General features: G+C 38.1%; 1 protein-coding gene across 1 annotated transcript; it reads left to right on the forward strand.

Moving 5' to 3' along the window:
• The first annotated feature begins 831 nt into the window (after positions 1-831).
• Positions 832-26,181, forward strand: cdcp1b (CUB domain containing protein 1b). Its single transcript, XM_041808100.1, has 13 exons — positions 832-991; positions 7,279-7,503; positions 8,551-8,889; positions 11,544-11,756; positions 13,203-13,550; positions 14,432-14,647; positions 16,978-17,334; positions 18,193-18,552; positions 19,000-19,197; positions 20,735-21,091; positions 21,546-21,902; positions 22,004-22,085; positions 22,935-26,181. The coding sequence occupies exons 1-13, from the start codon at positions 928-930 to the stop codon at positions 23,437-23,439; spliced, it is 3,621 nt and encodes a 1,206-aa protein (XP_041664034.1). The 5' UTR covers positions 832-927; the 3' UTR covers positions 23,440-26,181.
• The last annotated feature ends 872 nt before the right edge of the window (positions 26,182-27,053 follow it).

The raw sequence follows: 27,053 nt of genomic DNA on the forward strand, positions 1-27,053 counted from the left end.
CAAGTCATATGGGTGGATAATGGGATGAAACTAAGGCTACTTCATAGCATTTTCTCTGGATATTTTGATACAAAACAGGGTGAAATTTGCAATGTTATTAGCGGCCAAAGCTTTACAAAATGTGGAGCAAAAGCCTGTTTTAAGTGGTCCTGCCCTTAGGTAAGTTTTTGTGCAGGAATGTCTGCGTCATGAAGGCATGTGGAGGCAGGAGAGCCTCTGCAACATGGGAGTGTTATTCACAGTATAGACCTCACTATTAGTTATCAGGCAAACTGTTGATCACAATTTCATCATCATTTCATGGTGTAAGAGTGCCTTATATTTGCAAGTATCCCTCATTTGAGATTTATGCCAAAAGGATTCAGTAAAAAAGCCTAAATTGATCCCCTCTTCACTAACATTTAGGGACAACTTTTATCAGGATTTTTTTGGTGCATAAAATTCTATTTCAACTTAACGTTTCCACACCCTTCCTCTCCCTCATTTGGGGGATCCACACAGCACCATGCCAACAATCCCCGGCATGTTTGGCTCATTATAAATAGGGCAGTCATTGAGGAGCACACTGGATGAAGGAGTCACATGAGGACTTGTGTTTTTATCACAGCTCTGTTTCTGCGTGTTTCACCTCAGCAGCGCTTCGTATGAAAGGATAAAGCCGAGTATACCTGCTCTTCCTCATCTTCTTCCTCACCCGTCAAGTTAGGGCAGGTAACCCTCAACGTACCTGCGGAGTGGACCACGCCCTCCTCGTGCGGCGGCGCACAGGTAACGCAGAGCAGGAAGTGGCTGTCAACGTCGCTGTTGCTGTAATGGGAAAGAAAATGCGGCTCTGTGTTTGAGACGGAAACCACTTTTTTTTTAAACATTTCTAAACTCTTCTTTTCAAGTTTATGTATTTTAAAGGCTAAAATAGAAAATTAGAAGATGCGGTTTTGTAGCACCTGCGCACTCCTGGGACTTTTATCTCTGGCGGTCTTCGACTCAACAGGTGAGATATTTATCTGTTTAAGCAAGAGATGCCCGTTTGATTTAGTTTGGTGAAACCGTGCTTACGTATTTCTCCTGTAACTTTGCTGGTTTTAGGGAGCTCATCTTTGATAAAATGCTCTTAAGCATCATTGAACGCCCTCATATTTGTTTAATTTGTGTCGTAATTTTAAGTTTGTGCCAAATGGGTCAAACACATTTGCGTGCTTGCTGTGTAACGTGTTCCTCAAGAGAAAGAAACATCATTAAAAGCCATTAGAAGCCATTTTTTAAACCTTATTGATTGAGCTGACAGTGAAGATGAAAGGCTAGGGCACATCTTCAGTCTTTATTAACGCTCAGCTTTGACGTTCAGACTTCCAGTTTCAAACGGTTTATGAGGCGTTTATGAGGCTTTCTGCTGCCATGAATTCATCATGACTGCATTAATGATTGACCAGCAATCTGCTGCTTCACTATCACTACGAATGTGGCGGCTGTTTTTTTCAAACTACTATATATGATGGATTTTGCTGACTTAAATCATGTCGTCAAACAGATGCAGAGCGTCATGGCGACTCATTCCCTAATATTAGAGGAATTAAGCACACAAACGTTACTTTTGCCGCGTATTATGACAGTTTGAACCCTGTGACATACTGACACACCCTTTGTTTACAGTCACATGAAGCCCTTTAGCAATCATTGTTTGTGAACACTGCAGTGCTGCTTTCAAGTCCTCAGGTTCAAGTTAAGAATTCATTTTAAGCTTGTTTGGGAACTTGTGCAAATTAATTCATGCATGTGGACATGTGCCCATTTATCACACATTTTCATGTGTGATAAATAGAGCATTCTTTACTTTCTTTACAGTACAAAGTGTGCTCTGCACCACCCACCAAAACATCTTTCAATCTATTTAAGTGAGGAGCAGAGAGTGTTGCATCACATAGACTATTCTGGTTAGTTTAAAAAGTATCAGAACTGAAGAAATGAAAGGAGAGGGGTCTAGCTGCAGGCGTTTTTGATGGCTACTCTCACAACTGTTCATCTGAGAAACCTTTCACCTCAGAAAGGAAATGCCGTAATTTGCTGGTGCAATGTATAACTCAACTTTATTCATAGAGAAAATCTGACGGTTACAGTCATGAAATAACCACATTGCAGACATAACAGACTAAAAAGCCTTTCATGGGTTCCTAATGTGTAACCACAGTGTTCTCAAATAAAGAAAAACATCCTGCTCAGTTTTTATAATCATGTTCATTCAGAATTATTTCATTAAAAGTAGTTTTGGTCTGCTTGACAACATTTTATGTGACACTGGTTCTGTAGCAGAGATGACAATAAATCAAATACAGAAATAATCAATATTTCTCTGATGCTCTTGTTTACTTGCATACATCATTGAGAGACTTTAGTATTACTTTCTGTCTGCTTCTTAAGCAGGTAAAAACTTTCAGAGTCTTAATGTTCATGTTAATGACCCTCCACAGTGCACTTTTAAAGACAAGTTTACAGCTCACGCTTTGACCTTTAAAGGACGTTCAGTTCAAGTTTGTAACAAATAAACATTATAAGAACATTATTATTATTATTATTATTATTGTTGTTGTTGTTGTTGTTGATAAAAATAAAAGAAACCCGTTCGAGTATTTTTCTTTTTCATTTGAAAAAAAAAAATTGATTAAAATCGTAAATCGAGTTTTGTGTGAAAAAGTCGGAGCTTCAATTTTTTAACCATACCGCTCAGCCCTAGTCAGAGGGCTAATCCAGGATAAAATCATGCATAGATCTGTTTTAGAAGAAGTAACACAAGTGTAATCAGTCAAGCGTCTTTAGTTTTGGCTAAAGCTTGCATAGCTACACTAGCAACACTATTAATGTTGCAAAATAAACCAATGTAGTGGCACTAGCTTTAGCAAGCTAGCTATGTAGATAATTTGCTTACATAGCTGCTTTTTTAGCTTAGCTTTAGCTACATTAGCTAGATAGCTACTTTAGCATCATAGCTTTGTTACCTATAGCTAAGTTAGCTTTAGCGACGTGAGCTCTAGCAAACGTAGGTAAAGCTAACTTAGCTTCTCAGATAACATAGCTCAGTGGTTCTCAAACTGGGGTCCAGGGACCCCTGGGGGTCTGCCAGCCACAGCTTGGGGGTCTGCGAAATAATTCAAAATAAATTATTTAAGTAATGTCATGTAATTAAAAATCAAATAAATACATACAGGGACCACAGCTCCATAAAACAACCATACTAAACCAATCACTCCCACATACAGTGCTTAAGAAATTTGTTAGACCACCTGTCATATTTGTCTCAAAGACCATCCAGCATCATGAAGTGCTAATGCAGACTCTTTCATTTTCAGTGAGCTCTCCGCATGTTACCATTTTGAACAGGAATGAGGAATTTCAAACTGAATTCACCCAAATTTGAGCCGGCTCACTGGGCTTCTCTGAGAAGTCAGAAATTAATCAAGCGTAACATTCAACCACTAAAACTCATTTTTCTGTTCAGGAATGCAAGTAAATAACTATAATTTGACATATTAATCAAGAAATGATCATGTGCTTTACTATTTTTCCAGTTTTTTGTGAATCAGTAAATTTGAAAATTCATGGATAACAATAAAATTATATTTTAGCATTAAAAATATCATTTGGGTTAAAGAGCTTCTACATATTGGTGTATTAACCATTGCAGAAACATCAAAAATGATTTTGGTAATTACCAATGCTGTTAATTTAGGGCAGCTATGGCATAAACCTTACTTTGGTTAGAGTTAGGGCGGTCTAATAAATTTGTTAAGCACTGTAAGTCAGCTAGTGTATTTTATAGGTAACAGATTTTTAATTTGAATTCTGAAATTCAAAACCAACAACCAGCCAGGCTGTTTCACATGTGAAATAAAACGTTATCGATGTTTAGTTTCTATTTAAAACAAAAGAAAATATTTCCATGGAAGTCTACCCTTATTGTTTACATAGTGGCATCACACAGTCCCATTATCTTGATCACACACTAAGATAAACATGCATTGTGCTCATTAAGATTAAATTATTATGATTAAATGAAACTCGCCCTAGCCACCAGGGCAGTCACGATACCAGATTATTAAACTCAGACATGATTCAAGGAAGGAATTCAACAACAATTGTAGCTATATTGACCCTGGATGGTAACAACAGTTGGTAACAACAATTGAATTTCTTCCCAGGGATTACTCAAGCATTTCTAATTCTGACTGAAAAATAATCATTAATTTGATTGTATTCAGTTGGATTTCATGCAAATGCCCTGTTTAAGAAACGCTGTTCAAATATGCTCCAGAAACCCTGCTTTTGTAGAAGATCCTGTAAAAGTGTCCTAAAACACGTGCTGATAAAGCTCTTATCTGCCACTTCTAAGATCTATGACAGCATTGGAAAAGAAAACATTGTGCTTTCAAGCAGCACTGAAACCACATTTTATTGTCAACTACAGGAGCAAATTCAAAAGCAAAGCAGCAGATGTTCAGGATACAGTAAGAGATGAGATAATAACAGTAACAGAGTTTAAAAGGAGAAGTTTGTTTGTTGCAGATTAGAGGAGTCAGATAGGCCTATTAGATCAACAGAAGTAATCATACTTTCAAAACTTGCTCACCTGGAGTTCCTCTTTTTACTCAGCCCTGAGATGACTCACGATAAGGAGGAGCCAATGAATTTGCTTGGGTCTGTTATTACAGACCAGGAGAAAGGTGTGTCTGGATCCACTTTTTTACCCAATAATAAACCGAGAACCTTCAGACTATTTGTGTTTTTTGTTTCTTTAGTAACTCCATATTGATAAGGTGTCATTACCCTTAATTCTTATATAGGATAGTTGGGTATGTCCGCTCACAAGAAAAAAACTTGATAGGGATGCAAGATATTATCGGCTTGGTTTCCATATTGGCACACGCTGGCTCTAAAAGTAAAATATCATAAGGACAGGTATGAAAGTTTCTTGCTAATCTTTACAACGGATGTTTTGTCATTAAAAATCTGCCTTTTTTGGCTGTAAATATTGGCTGCATGAGCAAATCAGTTAGTAGAGTTTTAAGTATGACCTACAAACCTATAGCTATTAACTGAAGTCTTTTTCATCATCATGCCTTACACTTTAAAGTGTTTTAAGGTCTGATATTTTAGGTCTAAACTACATTTAGATATTGATATTGGAATCAGCCAAAATCGATTTTTAAATATCAGCATATTAGTATCATGAATCCCTGACAGCTGGTGTAAATTTATATGACAGCTCAACCATCTAAACAGAGCTGAAACTTAACAATTCCAGCTGAGATTTATCTTTCAACATTTTATTCATTTAGTCTTGCCTTGTTTTTAAAACACATACTTCTGATTCTGAATAAAACACAAGATACTTGTGCCCTATAAAGACAGTACACTACAGTACACTGTACTACATAAATGCAGCACAGAGTACTTAATCACAGCCGGTTAGAATCGTCTCATATCTCGCTTTGCTGTTTTGAACTAGCAGGAATTGATGGCTGTTTAACACCCTCTGTTTTATTCTTCAATTTTTTTTTCACAGCAAGATATTTACAGATATTAGGTGATTTTAATCAAAACTGTTGGCAATTTTAATTCACTATTAGATTCATGTAGGCTAACTTGTTTTTTATGTTAACATTTTTGCTTCAATAAAAGGAACTTATTTTGCCTTACAGGCCCTTTTCTTGATTGAAAACTGATGCTAACGTTGGCTAGCTTGCTAACCAATAATACACTGCTTTTGAGGATGATTCTCAGTGTAAACACACCATGCTTAATTTTGTACTCAAAATGCTTTAATTTTAGTACAGAAGTATGTTTTTTTTGACCCACTGATTGGTTTATGTCAGAACATGTTGATCATAATGGTTCAGAGCCCGTGCAGTGCTAAAGCGTTAGATCCAGCCAACTATCATGTAAATCCACCAAAAAGCATTAATTCTCTCATTTTAAAGAGCTCAAACTGAGATAATGACCATGCTAGCTGTTTGGGCTAACATATACACAGAGACAAAGCTTTGCTTGTTCATTAATTGACCCTTGTAGAGCTTTGACCCCTTTGGTTTCTGTCACTAGATAAGACTACATCTCTTACCCTGGGCTTTTTCCTTTTAAAACAATTGAAAACAGTCTGCCATTTGACTTACTCTCCTTTTTGAGATTAAACTTGGCCTCAGTGAACATTTAAAGACAAAAATGCAATAGGTTGTATGAGAATATTTGAAATCTCTTTAAACTTGTCTAACTTGTTTGAAATATTACAGATGTCTGATGCTATTAATGTTTGCTAATATTAGCTACCCTCCTGCAGAGCATCAACAAAATCCTTGTTCTGAAGAATGGGGCAAAAAAAGATGTGCTATGCACTCTGATCTAACTTACTAGACCAGAGTTTCCGTTGTACATCTACATTACATTATGCAAATCTTACTAGCATTACTTTAGTTCTGATTGCTTGGTCAGCGAACCAGTCAGCAAAATACAGGAGGTTAAGTTAGCAAGGATGCAAATCAACATTCATAAGCCCTTAGGAAGGATAAAAGTTAAAGTAAAAAATATACAAATATCAATAACATAGCATACATCAGTGGAAAAATACGTCAAGCTTGACAGTTGGTCTGTTGTGTTAGGAAGTTTCCATTTGGACCAAAGTAAGGGGAAGTCAGCATTAGACATTACCCGGCTGATTTGCTATTTCAGAGCCCCGTTGGCATAGCAAACAAATACTTTAATGGCTTTAAAACATGAAGTTGTTTATCATAGTAGTTGTGTATGGATTGTCTGTTAATCAGCTGTATTGGAGAGTTAGACCAGTCACCTATATCAGTGGTTCTCAATTGGTGGGTCAGGACCAAAAGTAGGTCCCAGAGCTGTTTTTAGTGGGCAGCAAATGAGTGTCTGGAAAAAAATGTGTCATATAGGCTATGAAGTGATTTCTAAATGTGTTTTGTTCAATTTCTTTAAATTTAAATTACATTTGTCAGATTGGCTGAAATCTTTTGGAAATTTGTGTCAAGATTTTTGAGAGGAAGATTGTGGAGGGTTCTCAGGCCTGACCATCTGAGAACTATTGACTATTTGATTTTAATTGAGTCCAAATATAGGACTCAGCCAAGCATCTCATATACAGTCAGAAATCACATATACTTTCAATATGAGTTGTTTTTTATTTCCCCTCTACCATTGTCAGAAATCAAATTCTTTTTACTATTTTCCAAAATCTTTTTTATATTTTTGGCTTATTCTGACTGATTTCGTCCCCAGAATGTCTACAGACGGTGGTCAAACCAAACGCAGGCTCCACGGTGACCGTGTCCGCTGCATCGCCTTCAGACAACTGCGCTGTGTGTACAGTCAGCGGGGTGAATGACACAGAGACCTCCTGCCATCCTTCCTTGTCTCTGGTAGCTGAGGAGGAGGTCAAACTGCTGTTTAACTGCTCCCAGCCTGTTGAGCAGGCTTACACTGTGACGATAACTCAGACTATTGGTGAGTGCTCTGATAAAACACTGTAAACTGCACTTTGCTGCTGAGAGTGCTGAGTTTCAGTGCTCAACAATGTTGTTTATTTGTCAAGGAAGCTGGCCTGGCAAATTATGTTTTTACTGCGGCAGCAAAATTTTTTATTATTAACCCCCTTATCATTATCCTTATTTGTAAGAAAACGTAATCACAACCATAATAAATCAGCTACTTGTCCTTAACCATTGTGATATGAGCCTGAAAGGTATTCATACAGCCAAGCTATAAAAGCTGTAGTATAAGAGTCAAGGATCCTTCGTAATGATGGATTTGATGAAACTTTCTCCCAGTTTCCACAGCTGTACTCTTTTGGATCACCATCATAGCTTGCATGGCTTGTTTTGTACAACAACAGATCTGCTATTTTCATCATAAACATCTCGTCAAACCCTCAACACTATCTGCTCTTAAGCAAACATCACATAGACACAGTTGGGCCCTGGACTTTGAAAATAACAGAGAATTTTGCAGTGATGGAGCCAAAAAACACTACAAACAGAGCTAAGAGACATGAATATTGGACTAGCCCTCTTACGGGATTAGAATGCAACTGATAAACAATGAGAGTTGAATTTTGAATCAGCCCTGTGCAAGCAGGGACTGTAGTTTCTGTTATGCTTTAAGGGGAGAGTGATTTTCATGGAATATTTTTTAAATAATAGGCCTGAACTTTCAACAAGTATTGTTGTTTATTCAGTTTTATTGGTTTATTTGGAAGGGACAGATGCAGTATGCATAGAGAATTTAACAATTTCCATGAACTGCACGACAGCATTTGTAGCTAATGCTAATCTCAATGCCTGTCCCTGAAATGGCTTTACATTAGATATAAAGAGAGCATACTTAGGTAAGTTATTCTGTGTGTTACAATTGATTATATTATAGATTCAAAACTCAGGAAAGAAAAAGAAAATCAACCAAATTTAAGTCAAAATATAATACTTCTTACACTGTACGACTTCTATATCCACTTTGTATGAGCACTAATTTCCTGAACTGTCTGTCCTTATCCAGAGTGCACGAAGGACACCTGTACCCACTTGACAGTAGAAACTCAACCCTCCCTCCTCGCAGAGCTCCCTAGGACCTTCACCTGGGAGGTGAAGGCGCCTGAGAAGACAGTCGTGAGTCTGGATGTCCTTGGAGATGGACTAATGGAGACCTCACAGTCATGTCCCAGTGGAATTCAGTTTTTGGTGGCCACATCAAAAACTGGCAAAGACCAGTCTCAGTTTTGTCATGGTGGTTCTATGACTCGTCTAGACCTGTTCAATGAAGCTATTGTGTCTGTGAAAGTCGAGCCAAAGGCCCAGGTCCCGCCCGTCCTATTCCAGGCCACCGCTGGACCTCTGAGTAAGAAAACAAATACTGATTACAATTTCAACACACCTTTGATACACCTTATAGCTTTGATAATCAGCTATGGCTTAGTTTGTCCTAAAGATGATATTTACCAATACTAAAGTGGTTGCAACACACAACTTAGTTCTTACAAGAGGATTGCAACTATTACCTGCTGTGTGTCTGTTTTGTCTGTCTGAACCAACTGGCAAAGCTCATTTTAACTTGGATTCCCATTCTGACAAGTAAAAGAAGCTGCATACTCATGTCTGGCCCAATGCTTGGTTCAATCATTTGTTTATAGGAATTACTTTTCACATATAATCTGCACCTACTATATCGGGTTATTTGAGCATATGCTGAAAAAAAGGGCCTAATAAATACTCCTAACAACAGGCTATCTTCCTCACACAATACTGAAACACAAAGGGAAGAATTTTGTTGTACAATTTGCTCATTTGTTTCATAAAATAGATTAAGTCTAAGCCAATGACTATTTAGCTGTGCTCGTGATAATGCTGCTGCTAGCAGCTAGCCAGATTAGCTTAGTTCAAATTTAAAAAAAAATTCAAACAAATGAGGGAATTGGTAGCAAAACTCATTCAGCTTTCCTGTTAAAAACAAAAACTATTCTTCCCCATTGGTTTTTCTGTTATCTTGAGGGTAAAGCAACCTCTAAGTTAGCTTAGCTGACAGACTGTAAACACAACATTGATCTTAAGTAGCTAAATCAGCGTACAAACAGCTGATAAGCTCACGTACAAACACACTGATAACTGTTTGTGAAATCTCGGTTCTTGGTCTGGAGCTGTAACTTTAAGCACTTAGAACTTGCTGTTTCTTGCAAAGGACTAGTTTGGCACTAGAGTTAGGCCCAGTGAATCAAAAATGTAACTTTGTTAATCGTTAAACCATTAAAGTGTAAGTAAATCCCCAGCTCATAGCTAACTCCGCCTCCTTCAGACTTTTAAAAAATGCACAAAAAATGGGCAGTTTGGTACTGAGAGGAGGGACGGGAAAAGGACAGGGTTTTCCAGATGAGGTGGGAGTGACAGTGATGTCCTCTTGCCAGAAAGTGGCACAGGTAGAGTCCTGCTGCACTGCTGCCTCATAGCGATCTTTTGAGGTGGAGGATTTTTTTCCCTCCAGAGTCCCCTGAAGCAGGCTGTCATGTGGTGGTGGACTGTGGTGGTCCTGAGCACCACCTGTTTGGGCCGTTGGCTCCAGCACCGGTGTTACTAAAGCCAGAGCTCTTGGAGCCGAGGCAGTGCAGCTGCAGGAGAGGATGGGAGTGGTCTCTGAATGGTAAAGATGGTTAGAGGCAGTAAAGTTCTACGTGTTGTATAAAGTTTGTGACGTAGAAACCTACCCATGATTGGACTCTACGTCACATAAGCCACGCCTTTTCAGAAAAGATTTTTTCAAAGCAGATGTCCGTTTGAGCTAATTAAAAGCCATAAAATGCAGATTTTGATCAGTTTGGCTCAAATGTCAGAAAAAACACCAGCATTGATGTGTTTTATCGTAGTTCTGTCAGATACCTCAGTGTACAGCTGAAAAAAGAGTTAAAGTGTTCACTACCCCTTTAACAAGGATGTTAATGTCAATAATGGTTAATTCATTACTTCTGTTCAAAGTTAACAGAAGTTTATGCCTTCAAAAAACTGTTGAAAGTCTGGTGATTCACCCTGGGCTCTCAGTGTTTTTCCTCACTTACTATTTTTCACGAAATTGCTAAGTATGATCTCATACATTGCTATAAAGTTAATTCAAATCAACCAACAACCAACTGGACTTAATTGAAGTTCTTGAAAAAATTCTGTCAAGTCCAGTTGTCCACTTTGACAAAGATTTGGTTGTGATGAACACTTTTGAAATTAATGTCAACATAAAATATATATATATACATTTCTGTGCAGAACTTTAAGGCATGATTGGACCAAAAATTAAGGCTAAACTGAGCTGTAAATGTGGTCAGGAACCTGCCTGAATGCACCATTTGGCTGGAAGAAGGATCAACACCAGTTGTGCTCTGGATGTCTTTGCATTTTACCAGAACCATGGGAAAATAATCTGTTAAAAATATAAAAAGTCCACACCTTTAGGGCAGAGTGAGAGATGGATGTGGCGAGTAAGCACAGCCAAGAGTCCAGGTGGGTAGTAGGGTTGCCACGAGCCCCTGATCATGTTGTGGATTTCCCAAGAGCGCAGTTACCCCCAGCTCTCTGCGGGCATATTACCAAGGGTGAAAAGGTCCGGACATTAGAGAGGCTGTTGATCTTGACCTTGGCTGCCCAGCAACTCGTGTGTGTCAACATCTGTTGAGCTTGACTTCAGCTGCCCCCCTCCATCCCTGAATTATGGCATGATGGATCCTTAGCATCCTACATGCCTAAAACTTGTACACATGACTGTAGAGTTTGCTGTAAGATGTGTGCCCAGCTATATAACTTATCTTGCCACTTGTTGAAAGTGGGTATTTTAACTAAGAATATAAACACCTATGTCTTACCAACAGCCAAACTTAAAGCGTTTCTGTGTCTATGTTTGTGCCTATGTTATTCTGTATTTACTTGCTAGCTAAGAAATTTCACACAAAATGGACTCATGAATATTTGTGTAATCAATCCTGATGCCTGTCTCTATCTCTCTTTTCTTCTTTTCAGAGGGCAAGACAATGAGTGTTACTGTTGATGCCGGCACATCTGTGGTCTTGAGTCGGGATCCTAATGAACCAGAATGTGAAGTTTGCTCTGCTGATAGCTCCGGTCCAAACTGTAGTCCTACAGACAAGACTCTGACAAACGGAAACCTTTCACTGGAGTTCAGCTGTTTGAGACCTCAGGATGTGTACAGCGTCAAGATGAGCAAGAAAATAGGTAAGAATGGAGGCTTTATTTCAAAAAGTAGTTGTCCTGATAGCAGAATATGCAATGTTTAATTTAAGTATTGCTGTATTCTCACATGGCAGGTAACAAAATAAATGTCAATACATTGAAAAATAGTAGTTCACTGATAACATAAAACAAAGCAGATTGTATATTAAAAAGAAAAGCTATGCACACCCTAGTCGATTATTTATTTTATCCTTTGCTAATTTATTAATGTTAACATCAAATATATCTTTCTCAGATAAAGAAATAAGTCCAATAAATAACCAACACCTCAAAATGTACCAATGCAGAAATGAGCAATTTAAAATCTGTCAACGTGTGACAATGATAAGGATAATTCTTTATAAATTAAAATTTATTTATGAGTTCTACTATCATTTCAGTATTCTCTAAACTACACACAGTTTGTCCCTGGATAGATAGATAGATAGATAGATAGATAGATAGATAGATAGATAGATAGATAGATAGATAGATAAGTAGGGATTTAATGTTAAATCAAAAGCACTGAATATATATAGAGAGAGAAAATATGGGCATTTTAAATCAATTTGACAAAAATTAATTGATTTTAACCATCAAAGTGTGGCAGTTAGCTGACTAGGACCAAAAAGCCGAGCATGAGCCAAGGTTGAAAGTGAAAGGAGATTAAATAACAGGAGGTAGCAGTGCAAAATGATGGTGAGGGAGCTGTCTGGTTGCATGCTGAAGCACAGGCAGGAAGTGGGAGATACCCAAAGAGAAGAGGGCGAAAAGTATTACCAAAGTCAAAAAGTTGCTGGAAAATTCACTTGCAAAAGTACACTTAGTTGATGCTGAGAGAGCAAGGTTACCACTCATGAAGCTGAAGGAATAGTCCGATGTCTAAAGGCTTAGCCTGAGGTGGTTAAGAGAAGATCTTGATTGCCCATAGATGGGCTGCAGCTATGACGCCTAGCCAGCTGCATCCATGACTGCCAGTGCTCCTGCCCTCTCAAACCAGCCTCCTCCTCTCCAACACAAAAAACAATCTATACAGAATCAAAAACACACGGATCAGCTATCACAAAAAGGCTTGATATCTGCTTTTGGCAACAAATGAATTTATTTAATTTTGCATAAATGCACATTGTTTTATAAGTTACCATGCATCTACAAAAGAGATGAGGGTTATTTTGCATCTTATTTCTTAAAATAGCCCTGTTTATTTATACATTGACTTAAATCTCAGATTTCTCTGTTCCAAAAGGAGAAAAATCTTAGAATATCATGGTAGTTGTCATCTAAACTTTGTAATATATAATGTTTCTTGAGTAGCATGCATTGTTGCATCTCTGTGAGCAGGTACTTCCTTTGTAAGCTTCCTGTTTCCTTTTCTTATGTACTAGTTAACATATCATCCATCTCTTTTTTTAATAAAATATCTGAACATTTTTCTTGTTTTCCCCTTAGAATGCATGAAGAGCTCTTGCACTCCAGCTGCAGGAGAAGTTGACCCCGACCTTTTCAAAGACTTTAAAAGATCCATAACATGGGACATCAGTGTGCCAGAGAGAACTGTGTTATCCTTGGACTTTTCTGGTGGATTAAAGGAAATATCTGACGCAGAAAGTTGCAAAGATGGGTTCACGTACTCAGTGAGTACAACTAAAAGTGACGGGTCAGTCAAAACTAAAAAATACTGCAAAGGTGGGACTGTGTCTCATCTGGAGATGCTCAGAGCAACGACTGTGTTTGCAGAGGTGCCAAAAGATGGAGAGATGGACTCATCAGCATTCACCGCCAAAGCTGCACCAAGAGGCAAGTGGCTGTTATTTCATATAGCTCACTACAGAAAGAAAAAAGATTAATATATGTGTAATATGAGATAAGGCAAGATGATACAGGACAGGATAAGAAAAGGTGTTTTTTAATCCTGTGGTCATTCTTATGCCAGGTTGCGCCATCATAACAGTACAAAAGCATAACTCTGAAGAGCAACAGATAGGGAAGGGATTTGAAGGCATGGATAGCATCATTGGAATGGTGCAATAGCTAGCTTCAAGAAGGGGAAAAGTAAGAGACTGTGATTTATGGTTGGAAAGTTATTCAACCTCTGTTACTTCTTGTTGTATACAACGTCGGGCTGGGAGGGGGTTGGCTTAAATAACAAGCTAAAAAGCTCTGTCAAGTAAGTAAAGTAAAAGAAAATCAAGGAAAGGTTACTGTCAGACAGTCTGATTCCCTGTCATCTCCCTCTTTCCTCATTCCTCTTCCATCTCATCATGAGCAACAGGGATGAAAATAGCAATGGGGCAGTGTTATGTGTGTTACACTGCATTGCTCATAGACTGTTAGGATACTAGAATAGGAAGCAATCTTATCAAGCTGATTTTATCACTGACATTTACTTGCTTTGAATACATCTATGAATTGGTGTGGAATTATATATTTATGTTTCGAGGAAGGCATAAGCTTAAAGTTGTAATTCTGACCACTTCAGAGGAAAACTGTAATCTACTTGGACCTTAACTCTGTATTAGTCTGGCCTATTACATTTAAAGATTGTGTCTAATATTTTGACTTACTGTGGTTATGAATTTCCACATCATAATCTTTTAAATATTTGTTTTGGGACCAGAATGTGCCTGGAGTTTTCTGCTCATTGGTTTGATCAATAACTTTTCTCTCTCTCTCTTCAGGTGGTCGAATGATGTCTGTGATGCCTGATCCCAACACCATCATCATCATCACTAAGGTGGCAAATGAGCCTGAATGCAGCGTGTGTATGAGGAAAGATCCTGCCCCGGTCTGCTCAACAGATATGCTGATCCTGAGTGACCCTCGCAACACCTCGGTGGAGTTCACCTGTCCACAGCCTGAGGATGTCTTCATTGTGGAGATCAACAGAGAAATTGGTAAGAAAGATCGAAGAAGTAGTCATGTGTTCGGAATTTTACTGTATAACTTTCCAGCAGTTAAAACTGTTGTTCTATTCACATTACCATAAGTGATAGATGTTTGATTTTGTTAGGAGGTTTTCTTAAAAACATAACATGTTGCTTTATTCATGCAGAAGGTGCCATAAGAGGCAGGTATATTTGTTTTATATATGTTTATCAAACCAGATTACTGTAACGAAGGTCATTATATTATCTCTCATTTTTACTTTGAGGTTTGTTTTGATTAGAGTTTCCCAATCTCCCAGCTGTGTGTGAAGTGGACAGGGTTTGCTAAAAAAGTAAAGTTAATCCTTAGGTTTCATTTTCACTTTATTGTTCATCAGGACTGGTACGCCTTGTCAGTGAGTGGCTATATGCTAGTATTGCTAGCGTCTCAAACAAGGATTAATGCCACATGAACAATTGTAAACTTACCTTGGTTAATTCTGGGTTTTGTTTTGTGTTTACATTGCAGGTTTACAACCTAACTAAGGTCTAACTACTTTTGTAACCATCAAGCTAATGTGCAGGCGTTTGTTGTGTGTGTGCAATAAACGTAAGAGGAGAGACCTGAGTTGTATCCGCCGTACTTGTTCTGATAACCCTTCCAGAGGGGAGTTTAATTAAGCTATAGCAGGTAGTTTAGTAAAAGTCTGGACATTTACTGCATTTTCATGGAAGTTCATAATCAGAAAGCTCTCAGAATGAGAGAGAAAAGCTTTTTAAAGTGCCCTTCCTGGTTGATGCTGTGAACTACTACTTAAGCCTTCAAGAACTACTTGCAGCACGAACCAGGAAGGTCTCTTTAACAGCTTTTCTACCTCACAGTGTGAAATTAATTTACATAAATAACAAGTACAATGACTGACTGTTTAGTAAATATGGGTGAAGGACAGCAGTTTTTAATGTACAGAGTCCTTAATTCAAAACTAAAAGTAGCATGGAAGTTGGCATTCTGAGCAGGTTGTTTGGTCTTCACTCACGTTGAAATATCTTGTGGGGCCATAATGTCATGGGGAGTGGGGGAACGGAGTTCTGTGTTTGTGGATGAGCCTAGGTGGTTGATTTGTAGCCAGCGGGAGAGAAAACATGAATGGGATACAGCAACAGAGGGGAAGCTTCTAGTAGTACTTCTGACTGCAACATGTTGCAGTCTCTCATGTCCATTGCAAATTGAAATATTAAAAGTAATTTAAGTACCTAGCAAAAAATATATGTAACAAAGAAGTCGTAATTTTTAATGCCAATATAGACATTTAATTGAAAAAATTGTGCATATTGTACCACTGATTCTTCAAATTTATTTTCATGCTTTTGATAGATAGATAGATAGATAGATAGATAGATAGATAGATAGATAGATAGATAGATAGATAGATAGATAGATAGATGTACTTTATTGATCTCAAACTGGGAAATTTCAGTGTTATAGCAGCTAGAAATCAACATGTAAGCAGCAGAAGAAAATATAATACACAGTAAATAAACTGTAAATAAACATTAAAAACTTAACCTTAAATTACAAATTAAGTAGATAAGCGGTATAAACATATTTACAAGCAGTATATAAAATGAGTGTCAAATAGGTGAATAAAAAATAACAAAATAATAACACTGCAAAATCTGTGATACTGGGTTTACTGCAACAGGTATTAGAATGTAAACATGTATTGCTTGGAGGTAGAGTTTAGAATGTGCAAAAAAGTAAGACTGTCATAGTTGTGTGGATAAGGAGTTACTCATTTAAAGTGCAAGTACAGTTGTTGAGAAAATCAGAGCAAATTACAACCAAAATAGAGTACTGGCTAATAAATGAAAAGACTGTGAAAGATGAAAGTGTGCAATAAAAACAGGGCAGCATTTAAGGAAGCAGACGGTCAGGGTGGCAGCTCTCTGCTTGACAGAGGTGAACTGTTAAAGAGAGTTAATGCTTGGGGTTGGAAGGATTTCCTGTATCTGACCTTGTGGCAGCGTGGCTGTACCAGTCTGTTAGAGAAAGTACTCCGCTGTCTGTCCAGCAGGTGGTGCAGAGGGTTGTCAGGGTTATCCATGATGGATAGCAGTTTGTTTAGAGTCCTCCTCTCTAACACCGCCACAAAGGTGTCAAGTTTGCAACCAGTCACTGAGCTGGCTCTCTTAATCAGCTTTTCTAGTCTGTTGGTCTCCCCTGCTCTGATGCTGCTCCCCCAGCAGACCTCTGCAAAGCACAAAGCACTGGAGACAACAGACTGCTAGAAAATCTCTTAAATGTAATTGGTTAAATCCTTCACAGCAGAAAATAAAATTTGTTTGTTTTTTTCTTTCAGACTGCACAGAGACCTCCTGTCCGGGTGAAATTGTTCAGGCAGAGTCTTCACTTTTCCCAGACTTTAATCGAACCTTCACCTGGGATCTGAAGGTAGCCCCCACTCGAGCCTTCCAGTTGGACTTCCCAGAACCAGGCATGCGCCAGATTCCCAAAGAGGACACCTGTCCGGATGGGCACACGTACTCTCTTATTATTTATCTACGCACAGGCCCAGCAAACATTGGAGCCTTCTGCAAAGGAGGAACTGTGACCACCATCCTGGTTTGGTATAAAGGCCGCATGGTTCTGAAGGTGCCTGGAAAAAAGAAGCTGGATCCTGTTAACTTCAAATTAAACGTTGGGCCTGAAACCAGCAGTAAGTTCATCTTGCATTCACTACAACAAGTCAAACATTATTAAAAGGTACTTTTAGAACAAAAAGCTTGCCCCCAAAATTTCAGGAAGCTTTACAGGGTTATATGTATGTGTGAAACCCAATTGTGAACCTTTTAAAAAACATGTGTAAATGGGTTTACAGTGCCTATAAAAATATTTACCCCTTTGGATGTTTTTTCATTTCATGGTCAATATAATTTGGCTTGTTTAACACACACACACAAAAAAAACAATTGCAAACAAACCTCTTAATTGTCAAAGTGTACATGTCACAAGCCTTCCAAGGCCAGCTGCCGAGAAGCATCCCCACAGCATGATGCAGCCACCACCGTGCTTCACAGTAGGGATGGTGTGTTTACTATCCACCTGACTTATACTTTACCATAACCTTTTCTCTGAGTTGCTTGGGTTGTTCTTTTGTCTTCATTATGTAATGGTAGTCAGGAATACTGATTAACTAGTGACTGGACCTTCCAGACACAGGTGTCTTTATACAACGACTACTTGAGACACATTCACTGCACCCAGGTGATTCCCATTTCTCCAGTTGTGAGACTACTAGCAACAATTGGCTGGACCTCTGCTGAATTAGGCCAGTCACTTTAAAGGGGTTGAATATTTATGCAGTAACCTATTTTACACCACATATTTTTATTTAATTGACATTATTTTTGACAGTTTTTTTGTTGTCAAAAAAGCCAAATTATATTGGCCATGATTGATTTATAAAATAAATAAAAGGGTAAAACATCCAAGGGGTAAATGTGTTTTATTGGCACTTAAGTTTAGCTCATTTTTATTTTTCTAACCACAACATTATCTCCTTGTTTCTCTCCAGCATTGGCAATTGTGAAAGTCAACCTACCAAGGGGTGTATCAGACACAGACTTCTTCACTCCCAACTATCCCGCTGATTTTCCTGACCAGCAGCAGATGCAGTGGGACTTCACGGTGCCCGGCATGCACAACTACTCGATGGATTTTCCTGATCAGACAGCTCCAGAGTGCCTCAACAATGACGTGAGTGTGGAGTACCAGAAAGAGGGAAAGAAGGTCACCAAACTGACTCTGACAGATCCTCAGCCAAAGCATCAGCAGGGGGACTTTAGTATGGTGCTGAAGAACTGTGAGACCAACAGGACGCTGCAGGGGCTCACCTTAAACTACAGAATCTCTTTAATGAGGAGCGGACATCCAGGTAAGACTTAAAGAGCTGCTTATTTCCTATTTCAGATTGAATTCTTATCCTTAAAGTTAATGTGTCGGGCCCTTTTTACCTGGCAGAAAAATATTGGATTTATTTGTTACATAACATTTCTGTACCTATAAGGAATTTGTAGAAGCAGAGGTTAGGTGAGTGAGCATCCCACTACATTCAGCCAAGCATCTAATTTTTTTTTTTTTTTTTTTGCCTCAAGCTCAAGTCTTTCAACCACCCGGGCTTAAAATGTGTGCCCAGTGACCTTGATCTTTGACCTGTGATCTCTAAAATCAAATTGCTTTTTCTTTGGTTTAGGGTGAAAGAATGTGCAGTTTGATGAAAATCCATCAAAGATTTCTTGAGATAGCATATTCACAAGATGAAGACTTTCTTTGTGATATTATGTAAATAAAGTTGTCTTTCTATGCTGTATTTCCCTCTTAGTTCTGTGCGCAGTGGATTTGACCAAGCACAAAGGAGTGTCCCTGCAGATTGAGAAAGTTGGCTCTGATCCTTACTGTGAGATGAGCGTTGACTCCAAGATCCAAGAGAAGATAAACGTAGCCGCAAGCACCAAGGCTGGCCTGTCCTTCCTCGACTGTCCCAATGAAGATTTGCGCCTGACAGCCAGTAAAGTAATCGGTGAGATGGTTATTATTTTGCATATTTGTGATTTGTTAAGTTATATTTCTTTATTTTGTCATTGAAGACAGCTGACTGTGTGGTTGATTTTCTCACAGCTCCCTGGTTAAAGAGATATCAAAGTTAGAAAACTGGTCAGACTCTGCTAAATTGTTTTGATTATTATTTGGAAACAGTGTTGATTTTGACAGCTGTTTTTAGTTTTAGTCTTAGTATAGTTAACTAAAACTAACTAAATAGCTCAAACTAAAATTACAGAATCATTTTAGCCAACTGAAATAAAATAAAAACAAAGATTTACCAAAAAAATGAAAACTAACTAAAACTGTATACTTAGCTTACAAAACTAACTAAAATGAAATAAAAATAAAAATAAAATATCCTTAGTTTTAGTCTTTGACACAACCATACTGACTGGCACCTACACCTAAACCTGGGGAGTGTAAAATGGCCTGATTTGATTGGATAACACTTCATACAGTGGTAGTTTTATGTCTGGAGCTGTATTCAAACATCAACTTTAAGTAAATAAAATGAAACATGAAGACTAGTATATTTGAATATGTTTTTAAAAATGTATGATGTTCACTCAGCCCTTACATGTATCTGAAAAACACTAAACTAATACAAACTAAACTAAAATGAAGCATTTGCAAAATAATGTAAACCAGCAGTAAAAACTAATAAAAACTAAACTGAAACTGAACATAGGAAGTGGAAAGGAAATAAAATCTAATGCAAAATCCCAAACTATAATACCTCAGTCTTAAGGATAAAATGTTGATGACTTTTAGTCACATTTTAGTCATTTTTACCCTTTTCTTTGCCTGAATCAGGTTCCAAATCATAATTTTCTTGTTAGCACCCTCTACATTTTGAGAGTCTGATGAAAACTGAATGACTTTTTAGTCTCGTTTGAATTTCTGTAACAAAAACTTAACTCACTCTTCATTAGAGTTTTTGTCAAGAAGATCTATTTTTAGCCAGTTTTAGCCTTCTTTCTCGTAAAAAAAATGTTGATGACTAACACTTAAGTCATAATTTAAGTTGAATAGACATAACAAAATGTGTTTAAAACATTAAGAGAATTACATCTACTTACTCCTCGAGAGAGAGTTTGGTTATTTTTTTAAATGGATATTAATGCTTTCAGAGAGTTGGTACCACTTTTCATATCTTCACAGTGAGCTAGTGTACAGATAGGTTAACTATACATTTCTATTTTAGTGGTTAATTGCACAAACAAGACTCGTTACACAAAGAAGTGAGCTTTTAACATTTTGGTTATCCAAATTTGGTATCTCTGGATAGAACCAGGCTTGCTATTTTTTACTTTTAAGGCTTTCAGCTAAGCTAAGCAAAGCTGGTCTGTTGATTGTAGCTACAACTTTTTCATACAAACATGTAGATAAAGTCTAGACAAGAAAGATGTTGATCAACTCATAAACTCACACATGAGCTAAAAAAGCACATTGTACAAATCTTTGTTTCTTTTTGCCATAAATTTAATTTCTACAATCTCACTCTCTCATCCCAGGCTGCCAAAATGTGGCGTCATGCTCTTCGACTCTCCTCACCGTTCCCAAACTGGACGCCTGTCTGCCGATGCCCCTCCACAGCTTCACCTGGCACATCAACATCCCTCAGGATGCCACGATGGACCTGGTCTCCCCCACAGGGACCCTCCGACAGTCGCTGCCAGGCCAGGAGTGTAACCAGTCGTTCTCCATGCATGTGGCAGAGAGTGACAAGTTTCCTATTGGTGATTTCTGCTTTACTGGAGCCATCCCTAAACTTCAGGTGCACGCCAATGTCTCTGTCACAGTCACGGTCCCAGACTTCAGCAAGCGTAGGGGACCTTTTCTCAATGTCAGCTACAGTGAGGAGATCCCGGGTAAGACATTAACTCTGTTTGCTTCAAGTAAGGGTTAACTGAAGTTTCCATCAATCTTTAGACTATCTTAGTAAATGTATTATAAATTTATCAGATTTGGTTATTATCGGACATGTCAAATAAAATCATAGTAGTACCAGTTTATTCTAGTTTTAAAAAGAATAAACATTTGAATCCCTGACGTTACTTGTACCGTGTCGTCTCCTTTTCCCTTATTCCTTTTACAGACCAAGCTTTCAGATTGATATTTGGAAATACAATAATCAGATTTATTGTGAATCAGTGGTACATCTAGTTAACCAAATTTGAGTATGTTAGTACTGGTACATGCAGTATGAAATGTATTCAAACTGTGCATATTCATTTTACATTTTCATTCCACACAGGGGCGCTGTTGTACCATGAATTTTTAGAGATACAGTTCTGACTCTGTATCATTTCCTTCCCTTTTCAGAGACCATTATTTACAATGTTAGTCCAAGGATGTCATCACCGACCCTGCTTGCCACACCCAACTGGCCCGAGGGTATGAGGCCTTCGTCCACTCTGTCCTGGATCGTCAACGTCCCGAGCGGGTACAAAGCTCACCTGAAGTTCGTCAACGTCAGCCAGCCCAAATGCAAAGACAGGCATACGTCCATGAAGCTGAAGAAGCTGGGTGAAGAGGAGGAGATCTTTAGCCGCAGAGAGGATGAGCAAGGGGAGGAAGAGCTGTTTGTGGATCGGAGTTTCTATCTGAACATGTCAAACTGTGTTCCAGAGGAGGGAAAGTTTGGTGCAGTGACCAAAATTGTTCTGCAGAAGTCATCGAGTAAGGGCACAGAAACTTAAACAGCTTAATTTATACAATAAATACTTAACAGAAAACTAAAAATGACATATTAAATCACTCTCGTCCCTTTGCCTTCACAGATCTGTTGGCCATCCTTCTTGGGATAGCAGGAGCTCTCCTGCTTTTGCTCATAGTGCTGGCTGTAGTGTGTTTCATCACAAAGTGAGTCAACATACAGTTTACAACTGCAGTTTGTTTCAAATTTAACTGTTATGAGTGGAATTTCAGGGTTAAAATGAAATTAAAACTATGGCTGGGCAATTAATCACAAATGAGATTAAATTGCAGTATGGAATGCAACAATTTTTAGATCACAGACAGTGCAATATTTCTTCAACCTGAAATATGTCAAAATACCAGTTTGATACAAATTTTTTTCCTATTTCATGTTCTACACATTATGCAAACATTCAAGTGTCTGTTTCATTTTTATTTTTGTTACAAAAATTCCACTTTTCTTGTTCATGTATTTGTTTTTCCTCATCAAAACAAGAATAATATGTTAAAGATCAACCTTCAATATCGTAATTGATATCAAATTTGCTATACGAGCCTAAATTGCCATAAGATATTTTTTTGTAAATATTTGATCATTACTTAGTCTTACAATTATGACTTTGAAAGTTTCCACCATGTCTTTTTTCACTTTAGCTACATTATCATCTAATCTTTATTTTGGCTCCATTTATTTTTGCATGATCGATATATGATATCAAAAAGAAGTCATTTAGCATCTGAGTTTAAACCAGCGGTCAAACTATTATAATACTTTGATCAAATGCAGCTTATTTTGCTGATTTAGACCGTTTCCCAGTACTGTGTGGGCACAGCAGCTTACATTTTGATTACCATATTGAATATAAGACGACCCTGACTATAGGAGGAGCATCATGTTTGAAAAATAAACACATTTTTCCTTATTATTTAAAACTTTATAACACTAACATGTTGCTGTTGGCTTTAGTCCACTCTTTCTAATTGTTTGTGGCCTTCCTTCATCTTTTCAAACAGGAAGAAGAAGAGAGACAAGATGAACAAGGAGTCATCTATCTACATTGGCAAAGGGAACATCTTCCGCCCGGGTGACAGGCACTTCAGCAAAAGTCGGTCAGACAACGAATCTCACGTCTATGACTCCATAGATGAGACGATGGTGTATGGCCACCTGCTGAGAGACTCCAGCTACTCTGACAGCATCTCGGATCATTACAAAGGCATGCAGGTGGACTCTTATCACACATTTACAGGACCCACTGATGGAGAGCTGCCTGTTATCAAAGAACCGGACAACGAGCCAGAGATGGACCAGTACAATGCGTTCTTGGACCCATCTGAGTCTTTCATTCCTTCTCGTCCACGCACTCCCATCGAGCGGCAGGACAGTCTCGGTTTCCAGGACCGCAGGATGGTGGACAATGAACTGTACACGTTCAAGAGCTCAGGGGGTTTTAACACGATCCGGCTCTCTGGTGCTGATTTGGAACCCCAGCCACCGATAACAGAGGACTCCCTGTAGCATGTTGGGACTGTAACTGCACGATGGACCACTGTTACTGAAATCTTGTTGCAGCACTGAGTATCTCTGGCCTCCTCTGATGTGAACTTCTGTGACTCAGTCAAACTCAGGAAATCAGAGCTTGTGAGCTTCTGAATGTATGATGTGTTCATTTCTTGGTCAGAATTCAGACAATTTTGAGAGTAGATGCTCTGATCTTTGCAAGCAAGTGATTTGGGAGATTGTGTTTGTTGAGAGTAGAGCCTGGCACACACTAAAAGATTTTTAAAATCTTAATTGAGTTTTTATTGTGAGAGACCTCATACATTGAGAAATAACTGAAGATTTAACTGTTTTCTTCTAACAGTGTTGGGTGTGGAACGAGATGCCCAACACAGCGCACCACACGCAATCAGATTTGTTTACCAACAACCAGAGTCTTGACTTAAACTCCAAATGTTTCACAGTTTAAATGCGACTTAAGATTGAACATGCAAAATATGGATAGCTGTTAGTTACTCTTTTCTGTCACAATTTTGGTCCAGCTCCTCTCCCTTGTTGATTTAACTGTGGTATGTTTTACAGGACGCGTGTTGTTGCCACAAATCAACAAGTTGGTCCTCCATTTCTGACCTGCATCTTTAAACATTTTGCTTCACTTTTACTATTGCTGCAATGGCTGTGTTTGTTGTGCTTCCTCTTTCTAGTGTGTTTTCAAATGGCTATCTCTCGATTCCATGGAACTCCATTTATCTCAGAACGGAAATACGCGCTAAAATTTTCAATATACAACCGGATTAAACCTCCATTTTGGGTTAATGTAAGAGTTGAGGTAGCTGTTAGGATACGAAAATTTAAAAGCCAGAAACCTAATCACAAAATATTAAATAAAGCAGAGTAAACCACTGCTTACAGGGAAAGAGCTGCTACTCCATAAAAACATTCTAACGCAGCCTGCGTAGCTTACATAGTCCCGTTAGCTCCATTAGCTACCTAGCCAACGGAACTATGTAGCTAACTGAGCTAACTCTAAGCTCACAAAGCAGCTGCATAAGCTACATCTCTATGTTAAACCATGTAGGTCTAGCTACATTTGCTACAGCTTGCATTGCTCCAACTAACTTGGCTATAGATGACAGAGTTACGCAGCTAACATAACTAAAGCTAAGCTCACAAAACAGCTATGTAAGCTACGCATCTTTATCTGTGTTGCTACGTTGGTTTTAGCTACATTTGCTAAAGCTCTCTTGCCAAAGCTAATGTAGCTACAATGGATTGTGTGGTACTGTTAATTACATAGCTAGAGTAGCTATGTTAGCTTTTACGAAGCTAAAGTAAGCCACCGTTTGTGTAACTACTTCTGAAACAGTTACATATATAGTTTAATCCTGGATATCCTGACCTTTTTCTCTGTTTTATTTATGAAATGTTGCCTGGTTTATAATGTTTGCAGTGTGGCTATTTCTGACTGCAAGACTTTGTTTAAGAATGAAGTTCAATTTCTATAAAAGAATCTAAAAATGGAAATAAGTTGTACTGGCAAATTGTGGCATTTTCTTTCTGAGATACACAGACAGAGATGTATAGTCTGCAGTCAGAGCCCTCTCGTGTTCCTCCCACACAGCAAGATTTCTGATCGTAAATACTGAACATTACGATCTTGATTTGGAGAGGCTCCAATCATCCTCCAAGCAGACCAGATAGGGAAAGATCACCCCTACGACACCACAAGAAAATCTGTCGAGATAATCCTTAAAACCTTTAGATTATCTGACTTTTGCTGACTTTGGTCAGAAAAGAACCGGGCTTAAATTGTGTACTGTTATCTTGTGTGTGCCAGACTTTAGATGAGAAGATTGATTCTGTTAACTTAGCAAATGTAAGACCAAGGTAAGCAACTAGTTAGCTTAGGCTAGCAGAATTTTTTTAAAAAAAGGGAAAACAGCTAGCATTAGCTATGTCAAAGGATAAACACATTCCACTTACAACTCCACCTGAAGTATGGAAGCCCTAAGAGGACATGCATCCACATTTTGTATTTTGTTTGACTCCGTATCCCCATGATAATGAGTTATATTAGTTGTTTTCTTGAGATCTAGACTTATGCATCTTTTATTGGGATAAAATACTTTTGTTTACTGTGACGACCTAATTTCAGTATTTTCTCAGTATTACAAGAAACTTGCCTCCTAACAAGGGAAAGCTTGTTTTACAGTTATAAGAAAATAACGTCAGTAAGTCAAGATCTCAAGAGAAAGATATTACTGGTTATCGCAGTAAAAATGTGGAATAAAATTTAGAATAATTGAATGCAGAGAAGTTATGGATGTATGTCAGCTTAGAGCTTTTTGTATTAAAGATCACTCTTTAGGACATTGAATACGTTAAATCTTTATCTTTTCTTTCTTAAATATAAACTGAAAGCTAATGCTTACAACACCAAAATAGTCCAGCTAATAATCTTGTAAAACTTGAACTTGTCTTGTCTTTTTATCCTTTGTTTTACATGGATTTTTTAAAATTAGATGAAATATTTCTAGGAAGTCGTGGAAATATGTTTTTTACCTTTCAGATCCATGCTAGCTGTTTTTCTCCTGTGCATTACAAGCTAAGCTAACCAACATCCTGCCGTAGGCTTACTCCACAAACATTAGTTTTACCATTTTCTCATCTCCATCTTTGCAAGACAGCAACATGAATATCTAAGTATTTCTTTCAGATTTGATTTGTTTAGTTTTATTAAATTGCTGCAAATGTGGCATGATTGAGGGGTAAGTAAAAAAAATGTCTCTGGTCCTTGTTTTTAAAATTGTTTTTATATTGTTTAGTGGTTGTGTATTTTTACTTTAACTGTAGAATAATTTTAGTGTTTTTTTCCAATAAATTCTTGAAATATTATGTGAGGGGATGTTTCCTTCTTCAATTACTGGTACTGTCACATTTGCAGTCTTGATGGTTAAAGCACATTCAGCCACAGGAACACAGGCCATAACAAAACAACTGTGAAGAGTGTGGGAGACCTCAGACAGTCAGCGTTTACCATGGAGGACTTTGTTTTACTGGAAACAACAAAAGCAGAAGCCAGATTTGCATAGTTGCTCCACCTGTCTTGCAGATGCAAAATTCACATGGGAAAAAAAGAGAAAATCTCTCTTTTTTTTATCTTTCAATATCAAGCTTTTTGACTTTTTGAAATTGTTTAGCATTTCCTTGTCCAGAGGAGTTTATTTTCGGTTACATGTTGAATATTTGGGCTGGATTAAAGAACAAATCATGCTAACTAATAATTACTGTTATAGGAGGGAAATGACTTTTTGACCAAAGCTGTATCACTCTATACCAGCACTCTTTAAATATTACATAAGCCTTTTAAACTACTTTGAAACCAGTTAAGGCAACTTTTGTGAATGTGAGTATGCCTGGTTGTCTGGTGACCAGTGCAGGGTGTACCCTGCCTCTTGCCCACTGTCAGCTGGGATAGGCTGCAGCCCCCTACGACCCCAATGGGATAGCCAGTATAGAAAATTGATGGATGGCATCCTCTGGCTTATACTGTTCAATAACCATTCCTCTGAGTTGTGTGGAGTGTTCTTTTGTCTTCATAGTGTAATGGTAGCCAGGAATACTGATTAACT

Source organism: Cheilinus undulatus, linkage group 16 (genome assembly GCF_018320785.1).
Source record: "Cheilinus undulatus linkage group 16, ASM1832078v1, whole genome shotgun sequence".
In the NCBI taxonomy this organism is placed as follows: Eukaryota; Metazoa; Chordata; class Actinopteri; order Labriformes; family Labridae; genus Cheilinus; species Cheilinus undulatus.

Excerpts from the sequence above, each read along its gene's own strand:
- cdcp1b (XM_041808100.1), top strand. The coding sequence starts at position 928 with ATGCGGTTTTGTAGCACCTGCGCACTCCTGGGACTTTTATCTCTGGCG. Across the intron at positions 14,648-16,977 it reads GGAGATCAACAGAGAAATTG|ACTGCACAGAGACCTCCTGT; the intron begins GTAAGAAAGATC and ends TTTTTCTTTCAG. Across the intron at positions 22,086-22,934 it reads GTAGTGTGTTTCATCACAAA|GAAGAAGAAGAGAGACAAGA; the intron begins GTGAGTCAACAT and ends CTTTTCAAACAG.